This window comes from Prunus persica, chromosome G1 (genome assembly GCF_000346465.2).
Source record: "Prunus persica cultivar Lovell chromosome G1, Prunus_persica_NCBIv2, whole genome shotgun sequence".
Lineage (NCBI taxonomy): Eukaryota > Viridiplantae > Streptophyta > Magnoliopsida > Rosales > Rosaceae > Prunus > Prunus persica.
In genome coordinates this window covers 42081985-42101795 of record NC_034009.1, presented here as the reverse complement: position 1 = coordinate 42101795, position 19811 = coordinate 42081985, and the positions used below count along the sequence as shown (strand labels likewise).

At 34.9% G+C, this 19811-nt stretch overlaps 3 protein-coding genes across 6 annotated transcripts; all 3 read right to left on the bottom strand.

Annotated features, from left to right (window-relative positions):
• On the bottom strand, nucleotides 712–6365 carry LOC18790093 (agamous-like MADS-box protein AGL104). Of its 3 annotated transcripts, none has more exons than XM_007222149.2 (12): nucleotides 5587–6365; nucleotides 4714–4767; nucleotides 4557–4589; nucleotides 4382–4424; nucleotides 4230–4291; nucleotides 3602–3629; nucleotides 3361–3422; nucleotides 3126–3225; nucleotides 2978–3028; nucleotides 2514–2623; nucleotides 2236–2431; nucleotides 712–1833 (listed from the first exon to the last, which is right to left on the bottom strand). In XM_007222149.2, exons 1-12 carry the CDS (start codon nucleotides 5769–5771, stop codon nucleotides 1693–1695), a joined length of 1065 nt encoding a protein of 354 aa, XP_007222211.1. In that variant the 5' UTR covers nucleotides 5772–6365; the 3' UTR covers nucleotides 712–1692. The 3 variants fall into 3 exon arrangements, with proteins under 3 accessions (XP_007222211.1, XP_020410351.1, XP_020410352.1); XM_020554762.1 differs by having other exon boundaries at nucleotides 4406–4424; XM_020554763.1 differs by lacking the exon at nucleotides 4557–4589 and having other exon boundaries at nucleotides 4406–4424.
• Nucleotides 11511–12933, bottom strand: LOC18789701 (heavy metal-associated isoprenylated plant protein 24). Its single transcript, XM_007223608.2, has 2 exons — nucleotides 12262–12933; nucleotides 11511–12106 (listed from the first exon to the last, which is right to left on the bottom strand). The coding sequence occupies exons 1-2, from the start codon at nucleotides 12419–12421 to the stop codon at nucleotides 11808–11810; spliced, it is 459 nt and encodes a 152-aa protein (XP_007223670.1). The 5' UTR covers nucleotides 12422–12933; the 3' UTR covers nucleotides 11511–11807.
• LOC18792257 (aspartic proteinase-like protein 1) lies at nucleotides 15765–19790 on the bottom strand. 2 transcript variants are annotated; one of them, XM_020554389.1, is made up of 10 exons: nucleotides 19219–19398; nucleotides 18922–19060; nucleotides 18193–18468; nucleotides 17836–18063; nucleotides 17587–17725; nucleotides 17435–17505; nucleotides 17248–17347; nucleotides 16983–17043; nucleotides 16807–16878; nucleotides 15765–16148 (listed from the first exon to the last, which is right to left on the bottom strand). In XM_020554389.1, the coding sequence occupies exons 2-10, from the start codon at nucleotides 19023–19025 to the stop codon at nucleotides 15913–15915; spliced, it is 1287 nt and encodes a 428-aa protein (XP_020409978.1). In that variant the 5' UTR covers nucleotides 19026–19060; nucleotides 19219–19398; the 3' UTR covers nucleotides 15765–15912. The 2 variants fall into 2 exon arrangements, with proteins under 2 accessions (XP_020409978.1, XP_020409977.1); XM_020554388.1 differs by having other exon boundaries at nucleotides 15770–16148; nucleotides 18193–18434; nucleotides 19219–19790.

Here is a 19811-nt window from a genome sequence, read left to right as displayed (position 1 = left end):
AATCAATATATCACATAGATCAAGTACTTCTAGTACTTATGCCAATGAATTTCCTCATAGATTCCTTGTCGGGATCAATTTCCATTACATATGGACAAATACTCTTGTATGCCGATTAGGTTTCCAAGGCAGAAGGAAGACCCGTAGTATAAGTAAGGAGAGGTTTATTCGGCGGTTAACATTTTGTAACTCATCATTTTATCATTAGTATGCTTGAGTTTTGAATGGAAACTGCCTTTAATTTGTCAATTCACACAAGGATTGAATGTGTGTGTGTGTGGTTACTTGGAGAGTGGTGGAGAGCATGAAACTCTTAAAAAAAATGTTAATTAGTCTTCTGCTTCGATATTCAAATTAAAATTTTCCCCCCCTAATTATTCAAATTTTGAGTGAGCAATTCATGCTTATTTGAATTTTCATTTATAATAATTAATCAAATACAAATCAATATTTGAGTGGTAATTTGCATGCATGTACATGTGTAATTTGGCAGAAGTTGAACTTGACTGCAAAATGTCGCTCATGAGCAAGAAGGTGAACCAAACACGATTATTTTCACACCTTCATTTGTTTTACATTTGAAAACAATTAAAATCATCAGATTTTCGTAACTGAAAGAACTCAGACTCTCCTCGTTGGCTTTGCCACGCTACAGGACCTGCCATTGGCTCATGGCCAAACCTTAGTTGTATGCCTGCATGGAAATTTGTCTGCTAATTGTTCTGTTTTGCCACTTGTCGACCAAGTTGTAGGTAAAAAAGATGCCTTCTTCCAGTCAAGGTTATGTAGTTCATAGAGATAAACATGAATGATGTCAGAGGTATATGGGCTATATTTTCTTTTTGGTCTTTAGAAAATAATTTATAGAAATTTATAAAAATTATTTTTGTAGAAAAGTTTACATAAAGTCGAGTGCTTCTTTCAGTCCAGAAAGAAAAGAAAAAAAGTTCAAGTGAGGCTAGGTTTTATGCCAGGCAAATTGGATATATTTCTTCTTTGACCCCCCCAAAAAAAAAACCAGGGAAAAAAAAAAGAAAAAAAAAAGCCTTAGCACCAACTCCAGTCCATTGAAAAAAAGCTCCCCGCATGGAACTTTGGAAGTCTGCTTGCAGCGTGCGTGACTGCTTTGCTATTCTCATCTCTCTACATGAAGGTTAGTAGAAAATGAGGAATTGGTATATGATTTTATAGTAATCTTTGATATATGCTGCTGCTAATGAACTGCTGTTGTTCTTTGGTTATTAATCTGAGAGAGAGAGAGAGAGAGAGAGAGAGAGAGGGAGAGGCTGGTGGGGGGTGGTTTCTGGCATATTCATTTTATCTTGTGTCTTAACACAATTTAAAAATGCCCCTTTCTTTTAAAATTCCTGGATCCGCTGAGGATTCAAAATCGTAATATATATTTCCTTAATTGAAACCATATGGATCAAAATAGAATATCATTCAAACTAGACACACCTTCCAACAAACACTTAAACATCATAATCCAACCAAGCAACCAAAACAGAAAGAAAAATAATAATAATAATAAAACGCAAAAATTTGTCAGTTGTTTTAACAAAGTGGCACCTCATGAGCTGCTTGATTCTCCTACTTACATGTATTGCTACAAATTATAACAGCAAGCTAAGGTTTTATATTATATTTTATATATATATATATATATATATTTATATGCTGCGGCATCACACATTAATGTCCATTAAGCTGAGGGACCTTGTTTTCATGATACTCTGCACCTTCATTGTAAGCTTGAACATTGGGGCTGCCCACTGGGATCTCCACCTGCTCGTGTGGCATTATTTCTGGCATGTTCGAGCCCACCATTGTATGCTGCTTAATTGCACCATCATTCAAATTAATTGACTCAATTAGAACGCCAACCCAAGATTAGAAATAACAAATATATATTCATGGCTCTTACTACTAGAAAAACAGCCTAAACCCACGGTTTTTAGGTCACGACAGGAAAATGTTGGCCTTTTTTGGTCTCACAATCACAAACACTATCTTGTAAAGCGCGGTAATAAATTTTCTCTTATCAAACATTCTAAATATGTTAAGATGTTAAACTGTGAATTTGAATAATTGATTAGGTAAAATTACGTCTGCACACACAGTCTTGACTAACCTAATATGCTAGATATCTGATAAGATCATCACACCTACTTTTGGCAAACCTTATTGACAATATTGAAAGATGAAATAGAGTGTGTATAGAAGGCAGAAATGAACCTGAAATTGTGGCAACAAGCCTGAGGGCATGAGGGTGGAGGGGTGCCCAGAGGAATTAGTGTAAGCCTGAGGCCATGGTGGAAGCTCTCCATCACTGGCATTTGTGACACTCACATGACACTCTCCCATGCTACTTGGATCTGCATTTGAACTTGTTCCTTGTGAAAACGGATCATACAGTGTCGAAGACAAGTTCCTACACATTAAGAAAAAAATTAAGGTATTTCATTATAATTTAATTAATTAATTCACAAACCTTAATTCGATTAATTAGGTACCTAAGTTGATGATCCAAGGGAGCAGATGCATCGTAAATTTGGGCTTGGTTGTGGCCACCGCTAGACAACCAACCTGCAACCTCATTCTCGAAGGAGCCTGGCAACACTTGCTGTATATCCACAAAATTATGAAAAATGACTTAAATTGTTTATAATTTATGCAATTTCAAATGCAGAAAAGCATGAAACCTCTATGCACAGCACATATATAAGAATTCAATTAAAAAATTCAACAAATCATCGAAACCGATTAAAATTATATAAGACTGAATCGGATCCATCAGTTTAAGTTGGTTGCCTTGGATCTTGAAGGCCCCAAGATTACACCACAGTATATATTCATAATAAAAGAGACATCTTATATATATTCAAATATGACATGTAATTACCCCTTCAATACTCGTTTTTAAGCTTCAAGATGAAATTAAGCGGATCTTAACATCTTTAAACATTGATTTACTTACGGGCATTCCAGATGAGTCATAGGAAGAAAGATGATTACTCAGCAAATATTCCTGCAAAATGAAAATAGAGATCATGATCAATTAAGTTATCTTCCTAATAAGAAACCAGAAAATTAAATTTAATTAAATGATGAGGGGGTGTCTCAACCTTTCTCTGCATAACACGCGTCAATGTGTCCATAAGGCTTTTTTCGCAGGATTCAAACTCCGCCATAGATGTGATTTTTAATGGGTCAGGCTCATATATCCTACATAAATTTATCAGCCAAAGAAATATAAATTTTATAGCCTAAAGAAGGAAAATTAAGATGAAATATGTTGGCAAAATGAAGAAAAAATAAATTATATATTTACTTATAGGTTTTTTATTTTATAATTTATACCTTATCTGCTCCTCGGCCATTTGAAGTTGTTGCTGTAGTCCTCCAATTTCCTGTTGAAGTTCCTATAATTAAAGAGGAATTAACCATGTCAAGGTCAAGAATCATAAGAAAAAATAAACATATTTTTTGTTTTCTTCTCAGAAATAAAAAAATTAAAAAACATGTAAAGGTCAAGAATCATAAAAGAACAAAGTAACATAAGCTTACAAAAACAACCTCACACAAGCAGGAAAGTTTGTACCTCAATTTCAGAGCTAACAGCCGTGGGACTACTTCGATTCAAGCATTCAGAGTTGAGGCCGCACAAAGGAAAAAACAAACAAAATCAATCAAGCTATTTATAGAAAAACGTGAAACTATTCGGTGTGGCTGTGGTGTTATCATTCCACCTATTATAACTCATATACATTTATTAATATATATATATATATAAAGCAAAATGTTAAGAATGGTAAAACATTCAAAATACGAGAAAATATCCTTAGTTAATGTAAACATTAAGAATTGAAATTATTAATTAAATGAGGGTAATATATGGTAGATTTATACTTTTTCATATTAAAAAATTTAAAAAAAAAAAAAGAAAATTCAAATAATGGATCCCATTTTTATGAAAAATAACTACCCATTATCTTTTTTTAATTCTAAAATAAATTTTAAAATTTTTTTAAAAAGTTTGTCACAAGCGCGAAAGCGCGTGCGAAGAGGTTAGTATATTATAAAGTATAAACTTGATATCATCACGCGTTATAATTTTGATGGATTGGTAATTCCACCACGTGGTGATGTTACAGGCACACGCAAATATTTCTCATTTCTTCATTGCTTGTATTGAAAAAAATTAAGAGCATGGAGAGGAGGGGACAAACTTGGCAAGTTGTAGAGCAATATCATTTTCACTTCTTAGTTGCTGAAGAGTCCTAAGCAAGTACTGCAAGAAAACAAACAATATGGTATATGTATATATTTATGTGGAGAAAAATGAATATGTAAAACCACAAGAGAAAATACAATTGAGTACATTGCTAGATGTCATGTATCTGACCTCTTTGTTTTGAAGATCACTGCAAAAGGACAATAAAAGATTAAATTATATTCAACAAATTCAGACCCAAATAAAATATTTAACAAAACCAAAATATGACAAAAATGAAGAACTTTGAGACTATTAATTCTAGAGGGGAGAAAGAGCATACGGATGTTTGTTGTGATCAGGGAAAATTATAGCACTGCAATAATTAACCAAATAAATCATAATAAAATAAAATTAGCTGTCTAATTATAAAAAAAAATTTAAAAAAATTTCTGTCTGAATTAACATCAAGTAATTTCTTTAGTTTCAAGAACACGTACTGCTCTCTTTCTTGGTCAGGAAGATTAATGTAGCGGGTGAATACATCCTCAATCCTGATTTCCACAATAAATTTTTTATCAGAGCAGAACTTGAATTGAAATTTAACCAAGAAACACGAACCAAAAGAAAATTAAGAAATAAACCATAAATATATATATATATATATATATTAACTCTAGAGTTAAATACCAAAATGATCCCTGTAATTTAGACCATGTGTTATAGATTTGGTATTTGACCCTTAATTTTAGTTACATTAAGGAAAGAAACACCCGTACATGCATGAAAATTTAAAGTTAACTAGAAGTTGTACGGCTAGTCATATTTATGGAATAAAAAAGAAATTAATGCAAAATGATTGTTTTTGCATTACTTATCATCGTCAACATGCATAAACAACTAGTAATAATAATTCAAATACGTGTGGACAACTGTCGTTAATATTCACTTAATACGTGTGCAAATGATGTTCAACGTACTCTAGTCAGAGATCCTACTCTCAAGGCAAATACCAGAAGAAAAAAAAAATTGAATTCATGAATGGTTTTCTAAATTATCCACTTCTATCTCCAAAAACAATCACAGAGTAAAAGAATTGCTATCATAATCTGTAAAAGCTAAACAAAGTGGAATTTTTTTTTAATAATAATAAAATGTGATATTCTGAAGAAGTTCCCACACATGATCATCAAGTTTAACTATTTGAGAAGAACACAAATCATGCTAATTATACATAAAACAAACTAATATGTTTAAGGTCAATATGGAAAGAAAAGAAACATATATCGTTCTAAAAAGAACAAAAAAAGAACACACAAAAAGCATACAAGAATAGTTACATATGACAAGTGAGAGATTTAGGATGGTAAAACCTTCGCTTGCCGGAAAAATGGCTGAGACGACCGGAGGGAGAGAACATGATAAGAGCAATGTCAATGTCACAAAGGATGGAAAGCTCATAGGCTTTCTTAATGAGTCCATTTCTACGCTTTGAAAATGTAACTTGTCGATTGGTGGTGTTTTCTATTCTCTTTATCTCCAGCTTAACACGACCCATCTTGATCTGTCAAGCTTCTAAATCTATGAGGGGAACAAAAAAAGAAAGAAAATCTAAGAGAAGTTGTTTTAAGAAGGAAAATTTATGAAGTGTATCCTCTAATTCCTATATATGAACAATGCATGGAGAAGAAGAAGCTTAAAAGAAGGGTGGTTGGGTACGAGAGAGAGAGAGAGAGGGGGAGGGAGAGGGGGATTGGTTATAAATGGGTGGGAGGAGAGATAGGAGGAGGACATTGAGAGAGATCAAAGGATTGGATGGTTAATAAACTAATGGGATGATCATTGGTTAATTATGATTAATTCTTTGAATTGGGGCCCTTGCTGGCTTGTTGGATCTTGGGCCTATTTTAAATGCATAGTCATGAGGATCAGCATCACTTTTTCCAATTGGACAAAGTCGCCCACAAAAGAGTTTTCCTTCTTTTTTTCTTTTTTTGATATGTAGCGATATCAGAGAGGGGATTCAAACACAAGACCTCGAGTGTTGAATAACTGCTATTAATCATTTGAGCTACAAGTCCCTTATAATTTATTTTTTTGTTGAACACAAAGGAGTTTTCTATCATATACACTAACTTATTAGTTAAAATTAAAGATCACTATTTACAATAAATTTCCCACACTCCCTCGTACACTTAAATATAATGCAACAACAATTAGTTATTGATTTATAGAATTTCTTTCTTTGTTAATGGGTTTATGTGGTCTCAGGTTCGAACTCGAACTCCCATAGTACAATGACAGTGTGTGTGAGAAAACTATCTCTCCTATTCTAACTTTGACAACAACAAAAAAACATCCTTTCTTTAATATTGAAAGATGTCTACGTGAATTTTTTTATTTAAAAAACATAAGAGATGCAAGAAGATTATTTTAAAGTGTAAAAAGCATGCATCTCCTATTCGAAAACATTAAATTTAACAAACTTTACATATTAGGGCATCTCCAACAGCCTCTTCAAAGGTTTTGGGACACTAAAATAGGTGAGTCGACCACATCAACAAAACCTTTTCCAACAGCCTTGTCAAACTCACTCACCAAATTTGGGACTCCTCTTTCACTCTTCAGAACAAACGAGAGAACTTGACTTTTCAATGTATTTATTAGAGGCTGAAGAAAATCGTGGACAACTTCAATTCAAAACTAATTTGCAATGAGGAAGTAGCCCAATTTCTTATAAACTTAGGTTAAATATCTTAATTTTTTATGTGGAACAAACCTTCTCAACAGATGTTAATTTGAACCCTGTTTTTGGTTCTAATTATTTCTAAATTATTTAGGATTCGAAAGGCCAACCTTGTTTTGTGTAAAAGACAAGGCAAATGAGCTAAGCCCATTGCTAGCTATTTGTCAAAGACTGACTTGTTTTGTTTTGTTTCAACGATTTAAGTGTTAAATGAATTTGGCTGCTGCATGCCCTGCCGCTATTATTCGAATAGCAACTCTATACTAAGCTAACAGTTTCCAAGTTCAATGTGCTTTTGTTTGTTGTTGGCTGGGCCTCCTATAAATTTTTAACTATTTGGCTTCCCAATTAATTAAAAAAGATTAACCCCTTTGAATTCCTTGGGACCATGCATTGCATTTTTTGTTGTTGATATTTGCAGATAAATACCAAGTTCCAAATGTACATTTCTACACGTTCCATTGTCAGGATAATAGAAATACGCATGTGAATTTTGGAAAATAGGAGTACTTTGGACTAGTCGCCTAATAATCCTAATGCCACTCTAGGACGAAATTAAAATCAGTAGAATGTTGGGGCATCTCAGGCCAATTTATAGGAACTAGGAAATGAGAACTTCTTATCCACAGAAGAAAGTTGGTGTCCGGAGTTAAAAAAGGAAAAACGAAAAATTAGGTGTTAGACATAAGAATCTTTATTAACAAGGATTTGATAGCTAGAGTATTTCTGTTTTGGTTTTGATACATAGGAATTAAATTTTCATTGGATTTCGCTAAAGAGGAGGCCCAGATTCGTTGGGCCTGTCTAAATTATAAAGATAAAATACAATTTTACCCTTTTTGTTTAAAAGCCTTCCAAAATCAGATCTCACCCTTTCTTTATCTCTCTATTGGACAAAGACGCTAGACAACGACTGCCTCAAATCATGGCTTCTCAAGCCACTGGCAATGACGATGATGACGACAATGATCTTGAGTTTCATTTCGCTCAGCCACCAAATTCACCTTCTTCTCTGTCCGGCAATGGTTTTAATTAGAGCGTTCGCCGGTCAAATTTGAGTTGAAAAACCAAGCATGGTTGGGAACCTCAAATGCGTGATCGTGGCCGTTGATGGCAGCGAGGAGAGCATGAACGCCTTAAGCTTGGCCCTCGACAACCTCAAGCTCTGATCCTCTGCGCCTGATTCCACAACCTCCACAGTATTCATGTTTTAATGTGAAGCTTAGTTTTCCTGTTGTTGAGGTATGTATATTCTTGATCAAATTGTTATTTGAATTTTCTAGTTATTTTTTGCTTTTTATAAGTTTATTTTTCAACTCTTTGATGTAATTTTTATTTTTTTACTCTGGTTTTTTTTTTAATTATTAGATTTGAGTTTGAGGTGCTATTTGGTTAGAGATTTTTGTATAATTTTCTAGTGCTTTCATCATGGTTTTGACTTTTACTTCCTCACTTATTAGTAGGTGCATTTTTGCCCCGACTTGGTATCGTAGTTTCCGTTTCTGTTTTCGTTGTAGTACTTTCATCATGTTTATATTTTCCCATACTTTGCAGTGCAATTTTTGCTTCTATAAAATTAATTTATGTTTTAGTTGTTGTTTTTGTTTTTGTTTGTAGTTTTTTTTTTTTTACATAATTGATATCTACATTGTATTTTTGTTGCAGTTTCTTGTTTTATTTGCAGTTTTTGAGTGAATATGTGTTGAAATGAATTTTTTTATTATTTTTATTTAAAAAACGTTGATTGTTTATATAAATATTGTGTAATTGAATAAATATTACAAAAACAAGTTTGGTGTAGTGGTTTGTGAGTGAGCCCTCCTCTTTTGAGGGTCAAGGTTCGAGTCCCTTCAATGACATAACTGGCGGTTGGATGACGGTGGCGGTTGGCCAAAAAAAGGATTGCTGGAGGTGGACATGTGGCATAGTCTATTTGCCTTAGAAGAAGTGGCATTGTGTGTAATTACTAATTAGATGGAATTGTATTCTTATCTTCCAAATTAGTAAACTATGTTGTGTTTTAAAACTAAAGCTCCCAAGAAAAAAAAAATTGTATTATAAATTGAGTTAATTACTCCTTGTATTTTGAATTAGATAATCACATTTTGTCATGAAAATTTCATTCAGATTATTTGTATTCGAATAACATACTTTTTTTTTTTTTAATATCATAGAAAAAGAGAGGGTTAGAACCAAAACTTTTAATATAGGTTAAGGGTGGGAAATTTTCTGAAAAACTGACATAAACCAACCGAATCAAACTAGCCTTAAAAAAGAATATGAGGGTTATAATCAAACTTTTAATATAGGTTAAGGGTCAGAAAAATTCTAAAAACCTTACATAACCAGCCGAATCAAACTAGCCCTAAAAACGAAAATGAGGGTTATAATCAAACTTTTAATATAGGTTATGGGTCAGAAAATTTCTGAAAAACTGACGTACTAGTTTGATTAGGTTTTTAATTTTTTTTAAATTTTTTTTAATGTGTTTTGGTAGAATAACCAGCCAGCCCGGTTTAAACTTGACTTCAACGCTCCTGGAATTAGCAGAAATAGAACCAAATTGCTTTTGATCAAGCTAGATTATAACTTTCAATTGTTGGATCCTAACTACCTCAATACATCCATCGACTTCCTATGCAGGGAGATTTAGTAGGCTAGATGCACTAATAATGCTTACCAACATACTAGGGTAAGCACCGTTCGATTTGGCCTGGTTCCACCCCTAAATCGCCACGCAACCACACTTTTGGTGTGGTCCATATCAATTCTAGATAAATAATAGAGAAATCTGAATTAAACTGGGCTTAATTTGTCAGTTAATGTGGCGTTCAGACTCTTTCAATTCGACTTTTGAGCTTTGGTCAACTTTTTTGTGACCTTTTTTTTTGTTAGTGGATTTTGTCTTTTCATTGTTCTGTTTCGCCCTATGGGCTTTTTCCCTCTTTATTTTCTAAGTGAGTTGTCTTGTGCTGTTTTCCTTTGCCTTTGGGCTTCATGAAGGTTTCCATTCAGTGGCGAAACCAAGTTAAAGGCTAACCTGGGACGTAGCCCAGGGATGCTTTTTTTTGTGGAAAAAAAAAAAAATCATACCTATATTTGACTTGTTTTAAATATAGCCCAGTATATATTAATCTATAGAAGTCCAAAAAATACTAATTTTATATGAATTTAGTTGCATGGAAGTAATAAAAATACATAGTAAAATAGGTATACTTTCAATTTCGTTGTTGAACACATTTTTATTTTGATAATATCAGTTTTCTTGTTGCATTTAATATGTATTTGTTTTATGTTAAAATTTATTAAAATTAGTCAATGGAGATATGAATTAGTGTTGTTTATATAATTTAATATATACTTTTATTTCTAAAGAGGCTATAAAAACTATAAATACAACCCAAAAAAAAAAATTATTGGATTTTACCTTAAACACTTTAGCTAACCCACATGTCGAAAAATTCCTAATTCTGCTCTTGTTTCCATTGCCCAAACAATTCTTTAAAAAAATCATATTTATCACCTAGGTATGATATATACACTTAAATTCACACAGGAAACATAGTCAATGTACAAAGACTATAATCTAACCAATAAGAAATTATATAACACGGTATCACCATGTCAGCTGATGATAGTACATGTATAGATATTGTCTTTGTAATGACGACATAGTCAAGAGTAGGTTTCAAAATAAAATAAAAATGGAGTAGGTTTAGAAATTATTTATTTATTTATAGTACATAATTAATTAAGTTTTGTTGTTAGGAAAGTTGTGAACCAAGGTGGCACCATATACGTTGGAATCTTAATTTCTGTTTTTCTCATCCTGCCTGCCTTCAATAAAAAGGCAAAATCGCTTTCATTTCATGAGCTATGTACCTATCAATTCATAGAGTCGTAGACAGACGACGGCTCCCAACATTATAATGCGTTCTCCATAATATATTATTTCTAATTAAAATATTTAAATTACCAAACTTTCCTAGATCTCCCTAGGATTAATTATTGAGATTTATTTCAATAATTTCTTTCTTCCACGTAAACTTTAATTATTTATTATTTATTACCCTTCAGATTGATTAAGAGAGACCAATCAATCTCTTGCCAGTGCCAAAGTAGGAACACTTGAGAAAGCCCCCACGTCACGTACCAACATACAATAAATTTAGGTTAGATTTTAGATATGAGTAGCTGTCTCATAACAACTCACATTAACACCATTGGATCTCAATTCCACAATAACTCGTCTATTGGCATTGAAGTCATGCAATTTATTCTTCAATTTCGGTCACCAATAAATAATATGATACGATTTTTTTGAATGAGGTTTGAAGTGTATTTAAAATATAAATAAATAAAACACTGTCACATCATTTGAGATTTAAACGTTTTGAAATTTGATTTTGCATTGATATCGCTAGCATTACTCTTTGTAACTATTAAAAGCCCTGGCACACTAAATGATATTTGTGTAAATCTCATTCTTCAATTGCTTATCTAAAAAAACAAAAAAGAGAGAATGATTTTCTCCATGGTCAAAACTCTATCTACGAAAACCCTTGCAACATTATCCCATACACCACACAATTAATTCACTAATTCCACTATGTATGCACAAGAGTAAACAACATGTGACATGTTCCTTTTTCGTATATTTATGTTGCACAACTGTGAACCCGGGTCAAAAATCTAGACAAGAATAATCAACATAATTAAAGGACCAGATTCACAGATCTTGCATGATCAAACTCCATGAACAAAAGCCATGTATATATATATCAACCCCGCATACCGCACTAATTCATTAATTAATTCCACTATATATATAACAAAAATAAAAATCTACTACATGACAGAGCAGGCATTTGGGTTGTCATCGCTGAACATGATAGTGTAGCTCTCGTCCACAGCAGTGTCACCGATGGTTGCAGTGTCGGGAACTTTCCTAACCATATTAGGAGGTGCCTTCTTGTCATAGGCTCCAGAAACATATGGATGGGCCACCAGAGTGTATGGAACATAAGGCCACAACTCACACTTCTTCTTAGTCGACTGAGCTGCCTTCAACACCTTCTTTGCCTCTACGTTATATCCAGTCACCGTTGCCTTCTGCTGCTTCAAGTCGATGTCTACAGATTTTGCCCCTAGTGATCATCATCAAATTAAGTTAATTCCGACCGAAACAAATTATATTACAACACGGTATATATCTGGATCATTGATGAAGTTGATTGTTGTCGAAACGTGATTATATGTATACACATGATTGAATACTTTGCATACAAAATATGGAAATTACCTTTTACGCCGGAGAGGACCTTCTTGACCTTGCGGGCACAACCCTCACAGTCCATCCTGATTTTGACGGCTACAGTTTGAATTTGCTTCCTCTTCTTCTTGCCTCTTCTGGCACTGCTTAGTAGATTTGACAAGTACTCCAAAGTGCCTTGAACTCCCATTTTCAGTTTCTTCCAAAAGCCCTAGCTAGCTAGAAAGAGTGATCAATTGTTATTGCCCTTGGACAAGCTTAAACAAATCAAAATGAGGAAGGCTTGAAGGTGTAAGCTTGAGGTTCCAAGAGCTAGCTAATTACTAGAGAAAAGCAAGAGATGGGTTTGAATATACTTGTTGGTTAATTTGTTCCAAATGAGTACACGAAAGGAAATGCATGAAGAGAGCTGTTGAGGAAATAAGGTGAATGAGTGAGTGACTAGAGAGAGGAAATTATACACCAGTCTTGGTCTTGGTCTTGCTGGCTTCTAATCTACGGATTTTATAGTGTGAAAGATCAAAAAGATCATGGCTATCCAAGATAACTTAATAAAATAAACCAAATTATTTAATAAATAAAAGAAAAGGTGGCCTAGCTAGCTAGCTGTGTTCTAGAAACTGTAGGAAGCTGACCCTCAAATCAAACCCTTGTGGATTCCCTTTTGAAACTGATCTGAAAGAGCACGAGAACTCAAAAGAAAATGGTTCTAAAGATGCTGTATAATTGGTGAGGCACTTTAGCTCTTATCTTTATGAGGAGAAATTTTTGTATGTGTCGGGTATTTGACCGCTTTTTTTGTGTGGGCATTTTATTATGTCCAAATGAAAAAGTAGTGGCCCTCTTTTAAAAAAACAACAAAAGACCAAGATACTTTTATGTGTACCTTTGGTTATATTTGGTGCATATGCTTTGATTAAGTAAACTAAGTCTTGCCTGGAAATTGAACCCAGATGCTTTTGAGTTTGAAAAAAGAGGGAGGGAGAGTTCAATGCTTAAGGTACACGAAAGGAGAAAAGTAAACAACGTAGTAAAGTCTGAGAGTAACGCTTGTCAAAACTTTGAATCTCCCTCTCTTTCTCTGCAACATGCATGAGTTCATAAATAAATGCACGACAACTAATCGCATCAGCTGCTGCCACGTTTCATAAGATATGCATGAAACGTGGTCAACCTAGGCATCAATGGCTGATAAGAAGCCACCTGACAGAATCACCGTCAAATGGAGCTGGTGGTTTTTCCTCTACTTGTTCACAAGCAATTGTCGACTTGTGAATTTGTATTGGGTGATTAATGAGGTATGTTTGGGCGGTGCGACTGTTGAAAAAAAAGGGAGTTTAATAAAGAAATATAAAACAAATATTTAAAGCCACAATGGGTCCCACTGCTTTGCCATGTGGCATCTAAGCTGCACTGTGAGTTCATGACTATGAAAGCACCATGCATCTTCTCGGGATTAAATTTAGGGTTTCTTAGCTCCCTCCATCTCCATGAAAACGAAGGTTTTGCTTCTTTCTTTTCTTTTTTTTTAAATCTTTGACGGAGAGAAAATCTAAAGAGATTGGTTTGATGCTTAATTAATTAGGAGTTTGCTCCTAAATCAAGCCAACATATTGGGATTAGATATATGCCCTCGGATTAAATTAAATTGGTCGGTTGCTCTCAGAAGTCTAGCCATTTTGAAAATGCAGGGAAAAAGAAAAATCTTTTGGGGAGATAAGGTAAAATATTGCATGGTCCATGTCTCTCATCCTCATTCAATGGAAGTCAAATTTGGTTATGAAATCAATAAACAAAGGTATTAGGTATACATACAGCATGTGTATGGACTTATTTCATACGAAAGACTAATGTTAGAGATATATTTTAAGATTTCTTTCTGCTAAAATGGGGAAAAAAAAAAATTACCAATATAGTCTACGGTGTTTTTATGGGAGAATTAATGAGATGGGTTGAATAATCTAACTTTTCTGCTAACTTCCTATTTTAATTCTGATTATGAATTAATAAACATGCATTAATGTATTTTTTATAACCATAATTATACTATAAGAGAAATTCTGTTAAAATGTTGAATTTTTACATTGCTTTTAATTATCCCTAAAACAATTTAACATATATTGAAAAAATTTGAGTTCCTTTTTAAGAAAAATCACTAGGGTTTTAAAGGTTGAAGTGTCAATCTCCTATGGCGACAGAGGGCTACAAACATGGGGCCCCTGCCAATTAAAGTACCAAATAGTACTACATCATTGCCTAAAACCTGTCCCATAACCCTAATCCCTAATGAAAATGTGTGTGTCAAATGGTCTCTTCTGATGTCCACCACATATTCCTGTCCTCTTCACCAAAGTTTGTCAACCAAGTATGAGTTTCAGTTTTTCCAAAAAATCCAAACAGGAAGAACTACTTCAGGCGGTATGGCTTTGTTCAAGATATTCAAGATTGCCTCATTGCCACAAGTTTATTATGCCTTCAAGTTTCAGGTCATCTTTATGTATATATACATCCATATATAGAAATTATCCTATGTATATGTCCGAACGTTATTGCCGTGTTGACACTATGTATTTTTTATTATGCCTTTTTACTTTTCTCTCTCTTTACAATAATAGTGGCACGATAATAACGAGCTGACATCCAATAAAATAATTACTATATATCAGAATTCTTACTATGGAGAAGCTCATCTTTATGGTATAAATGCAAAGGAATCTGCCCTACTTTTAAAACTACTTTTTTTGTTTTGTTTTGTTTTGTTTTTGTTGGGTTCATAATTGGTGCTTGGATTGGATTGCATGCATGCATGGCTTAATATGCACAAAAATGTAGTCAAATCAGCTTGACACGAGTCATGATGATATGCCTCCAAAGAGAGAGTATATTTTTATTGCCTCTTTAACAAAGTTGATTGTGGAGCATGGCTTTTTAGGCCCTGTGGAAGATGCACAATCTGAAAGTGGCTAGGCCCCCACTCAACAACGACGCACCAATTATATAAAGTATGAACAGTGTGTGGCAACTTCAATAATTTGAGCACAAGAAACAGGCTAGGCTTCTTTCTAGGTGCAGTGCAACCTAGAAAGTTTTGTGAAAATCTAAACACAGACATCTGCTTGCAAAGCCTCTAATGGAAGTGAGTCTCGTGATACATAAAATCTGTCAGGTAGGGAATGGACTAGAATAGCAGGCGTCATCCATCTGATCATCTTTTTCCTTGGGCAGAAATTATCAATTTACCTTATCCATGACAATGAGCCCCCCGGATGAAGACCCTTCTCCTTTCCGAGAGGGACACGTGTGATCATCATAATATGCCTTATCCTCGAACAACCTATATTAAAAGCAGCATCCACATTCTACCATGCCATGGGATTGAATTCCGACAAACTATATTAAAAACTACGATGTCTCTGTCAATTTTCCAATCTGGATATATTTTTCATCTCCTAAATATTTGCTGGATCTAATCAGTCCGTTGGAAAATTTGTCAACAATATGACAATAATTTGAAAATAAACAAAGACAGAATCAAATCTAAGGAGATCATAATTCATAAACAATTACGTGGTCCATTTAGCAACATTACAAAAAAGGCACACAGTACAGAAACAAGATATCTATGAACTGAAATTAGATACACCAAAACTATAAAGAATTTTATTTACATGTTCCAGAGGTTCAACAAGATAAGATTAATAGACGCATTAGCAATAGTAATGAACTTGTCAAACAGAGCAGGAGAGGGATTTGCCTGGATGCTGCTACAGAGGATTTGGAGGGTGTGTTCCTTGCTGTGGCAGGTGCAACAGCATGAGCGTTAGGGATACTCTGTTGCTCACTGGTTGGCAGTTGGCTTGTTGACCCGTTATTTGACGGTGTGTGATTAACTCTTTTACCATTACCGTTATCTTCACCTGCAGAATCAAAGAGTGACTACAATGTTACTGCAGGTCATTAAAGAGGGGGTTTGATCACAGTTGATATTAAGAACCTTGGTGGAAATTTTTCTAGCATCAACTGATTACAAACACACCATATAGACAAGACTTCCCCATTATCGTCGTACAGGTGAGGGGGAGCAAAAGAGTTTATTGGCAGTGCTAGGTTTAATATGTCTTCAAGAAGGTGATCTAAACATGAAAGGTCCAATCCAAGGGTTGATTTCAAATAATAACGGAGCGCAAAAGCTTCAATAGAGGTTATTAGATAACAGAGATGTCAAGAGCATCTGACCACTGACAGGTTTTGAACAGAAAATGAGGGAAAATCCTGCCTAAACTTGCACTAAGAAAGCCAGGCCAGAGATATTTTCCATCGACATCAATTTTCATGAGCAGCTTAACACATATAATATTAAGCTGTTCCACAATTTGAGGATCATCCACAAAATTCTGTCAATTTGCTACTTTAGATTAAGCTAAATACTGTGTATTATCATATCCAAAGAGTTCTTTAAATGAATCTGCAGATTCTGCATGTTGGAAACACCAGTTGATGTAGATGAGAAGCAAAGTGTGTAGCTTAAGGAATTAAAACTTCCAGTGAGCAGAGCAGTAAACTTTATGTACTTACAATTGGCAATGGACCAACCCAGCTTCAGATTTTCCCAGTCAAAAACCATGCGGTAACCCACCATGAAGTTCTCTGCGACATAAATGTAATTCAGGTCATCAAAATATAATGTATCAGAGAGAGAGATAGAGAAGAGTGGTTCCGGTATACAGGAACAGGCATAGAGATCTACTCACGTCCAATGACACCATAGTCATCATCTGTCCGCAGTAAAGTCAAACAGAATATTGTGTATTTCTGCACCAAAAAATTTCAATATATTTATTATAAGCACATCCTAGATTATAAGCGATCTTTGCACAGAATAAAGCCTAGAAAACAAAATTTACAAAATCTGACCAGTTCTTATCTAAACCAAGTTCTACATATTATCATTTAGTATTTGTCATCAACCGAACGAAATGCCTTAAAAATTTTATGGGCTCAAGTAGAATTACTTGCCTGATTCAGAGACTCAGAAAATACTGGCTTATGGACTAGAAAGCTTTGGTTCAAAGGGAACATGAGTTTGATGGTAGGAATGCTAAGCAACTCCCATGAACTTTGCATCACAAGAAAACAACAGGCATTCAGTTTGGCAGGATTGGAAAAAAGGCTTTAAGAATTTCTCCTCGGGTAAAATATGTACCTGACATTGTAGCAGTACTTCCAAGGAGACTGTTGGATGTTAATTCTAGTAGCATTCACTTGTTTGTCAAACTATAATCATCAAACATTCATTTTTTAGGCCACTGAATAATAAAGCTTATTTTATAAAATTGAAAAATAATTAAACAGCACCTCAAATACAATTTTTTTATAAACTTCAGTTGGAACATATGTAAAAGATGAGCCACTGTCGACCAGAGCTTGGAATCCAGTTTGCTTGAGACAGGAACTCCCAACACAAAAGCGCTCTACTCCAACAAAATAATTAACACTGAAACAATTAACAGAAAAATTATTTATAAAAGAAAAGTACCAACGAAGCTAGAGCAGCTCTAGGGTTACTTAGCTCATATAACCAACAGCAATTGAAGGTTCACATACTATTTTCCCGCCGCAGGCAAGAAAGGAGTATAGTGTTGGGCAAGATTCCCTTGGTCACCAAAGAGAATTCTCCCGGAACCATTGTCATCAAAACAAAGTGAAAATGAATTCTGAATCATTCCTGCTTTTGCAAGTACACTCGGAACTGAAATCTCCCCAGGTCCCAAACCCATGACACCATCAGGAGCAGCTCCTTCCAAATAGCCACCACTTTGCTTCCTACCACAGCTGCATTGTTCACAAAACAGAGAAAAGAAACATCAAATATTAGTAACAACAGCATGATTTATGATATTCCTGCGTATCAGATCCCCAACTCCCAAGATTTACAAGCAGAGCAGCAAAACGAAAACACACCCAAAAACGACCGAAGCCTGCACAGAACTTGGTGTTGAATTTTTGCTGGCTGATGTCAAATGCAAAACATCCTCAATCAGAAACCCAGAACTTGCAGTGTCATCTGACTTGTACTGAACAATGTAAGGGCAAGGCTCCTCTGGACCTTTACAATTGGCGGTCGACTTGCATAACTGGTGACTGCAACTTAGTTGTTTGCCGGTCCTTGATAAAGACGGGCTATACTCATTTAGGTCCCTATCCTGCACCATAGATGCTCCGAAAATGGGGGAGCACCTGCCAATCAATCATTGGAATTAACTGCTAAACCCGTTACCATTCCTAGATGTAATGTCTACAATTTCATGCCACAATATTTTAGCTATTACATTGTTTCCTATAATCCCATTTCTATCATTTCTGTCTTTCTGTGATATGGGATTTCCATAACAATTTAATAATACAGGTTCAAATCAAAATCTATGAACTCGGGGTAGCTAAGCAGTCAAAACGATACTAGAAGTCTAGATTTTAGCTATTCCATTGTTTCTTACCAGACTTAAACAGAGAAGAAGAAACCAGCTATTTCATAGACCAAATAATAATCAAGAAGAACGATACAGTTAATTGGTGGAATTTAATAAAGATGTCAAAATTGAAAATGCCAAGTAGGAAATTAGAACGTAATTAGTGGACAAAAAATAGATACAGTTATAATGGGACCCAAAAAATTAGAGAAGGTAAAGGTACCAAAGTATCATAATAGGAGGCAGACAAAGGAGCACATTGTATGCAATCACATGGGACCCAAAGCAAATCGCTCCCAGCATCCAATGCAACCATAAACGAAACATTCGGTGTACCTATGTCAATCCACGTATAATGTAACCTGAAAAATAAAAAAAAAATAAAAAATGAAATTACCATAATCAGCGGCCGCCATAAAAATTAATTAATTTTCAGGAAAAATACAATTTTATTTTGTTTCCTCCACTTTTTTCTTTTCCTTTGTTTTCTGAGGAACCACACAGGGTGAAGTCCACTCACCAATCGAGCTCATTCCCGAAGAACAAGGTCTGGCTTCCTTCAGACGGAAATAGATGCTCGTACTTGGAGCCGAGCTTCAGTTTCTGCCGCTTCAGATCGCTTTGCAGAAGAAGCTGGAAGTAATTCAAGCTGTTCCTCTTCGGCCATGGCTTCAAGGACGCGTTATCGCCACCTCTCGACTCCCATACTGCCATGGCTTCCTCAGAGAAGCGGTGCACGAGCTTCGACGATAATGTGAGCGAAAGAGAACCGTTTACGAAGAGGCAAGCCCACAGAAGGAATAGAATGGCGCGACCCGCCATGAGAAGCCGCAGAGGAAACTCTAGGGTTTGAAATGTGGAAAGTAATTGGAGGAAGAAGAAGGAGATGGAAGAAAGTTTGAGGCTTTCGGAGTTGAGAGAGTAGTGAACTGCGCAGAGACGAAAGCAGAGAGGTTTGCTAAAGTGCGCGATGGTGCACAGTACGCACTAGCTTCAATAATATTCCCGTGAATTGTTATTGAAAACAAAAAACACGTTTGCCGCTAGTGGGCTTTATCGTCTAGGCCCATTTAACTTGCGGCCCACGAAAAAGAAAACCTAAGTCAGTCACGT

Bases quoted from the DNA above. Each gene is read 5' to 3' on its own strand.
- LOC18790093 (XM_007222149.2), bottom strand. From the start codon at position 5,771: ATGGGTCGTGTTAAGCTGGAGATAAAGAGAATAGAAAACACCACCAAT. The intron at 3,630-4,229 runs GTTTGTCCCCTC...GAATCGAAGTAG, and splicing joins ATTGCTCTACAACTTGCCAA to TCCCACGGCTGTTAGCTCTG. The intron at 3,226-3,360 runs GTATAAATTATA...AAATTTATGTAG, and splicing joins ATGGCCGAGGAGCAGATAAG to GATATATGAGCCTGACCCAT.
- LOC18789701 (XM_007223608.2), bottom strand. From the start codon at position 12,421: ATGGGAGTTCAAGGCACTTTGGAGTACTTGTCAAATCTACTAAGCAGT. The intron at 12,107-12,261 runs GTAATTTCCATA...GATGATCACTAG, and splicing joins GGTCCTCTCCGGCGTAAAAG to GGGCAAAATCTGTAGACATC.
- LOC18792257 (XM_020554388.1), bottom strand. From the start codon at position 19,520: ATGGCGGGTCGCGCCATTCTATTCCTTCTGTGGGCTTGCCTCTTCGTA. The intron at 18,435-18,921 runs GTACCTTTACCT...TCTATGGTGCAG, and splicing joins CCTCCTATTATGATACTTTG to GATAGGGACCTAAATGAGTA. The intron at 16,149-16,806 runs GTAAGTACATAA...TTGATTCTGCAG, and splicing joins GGGTTGGTCCATTGCCAATT to GTGAAGATAACGGTAATGGT.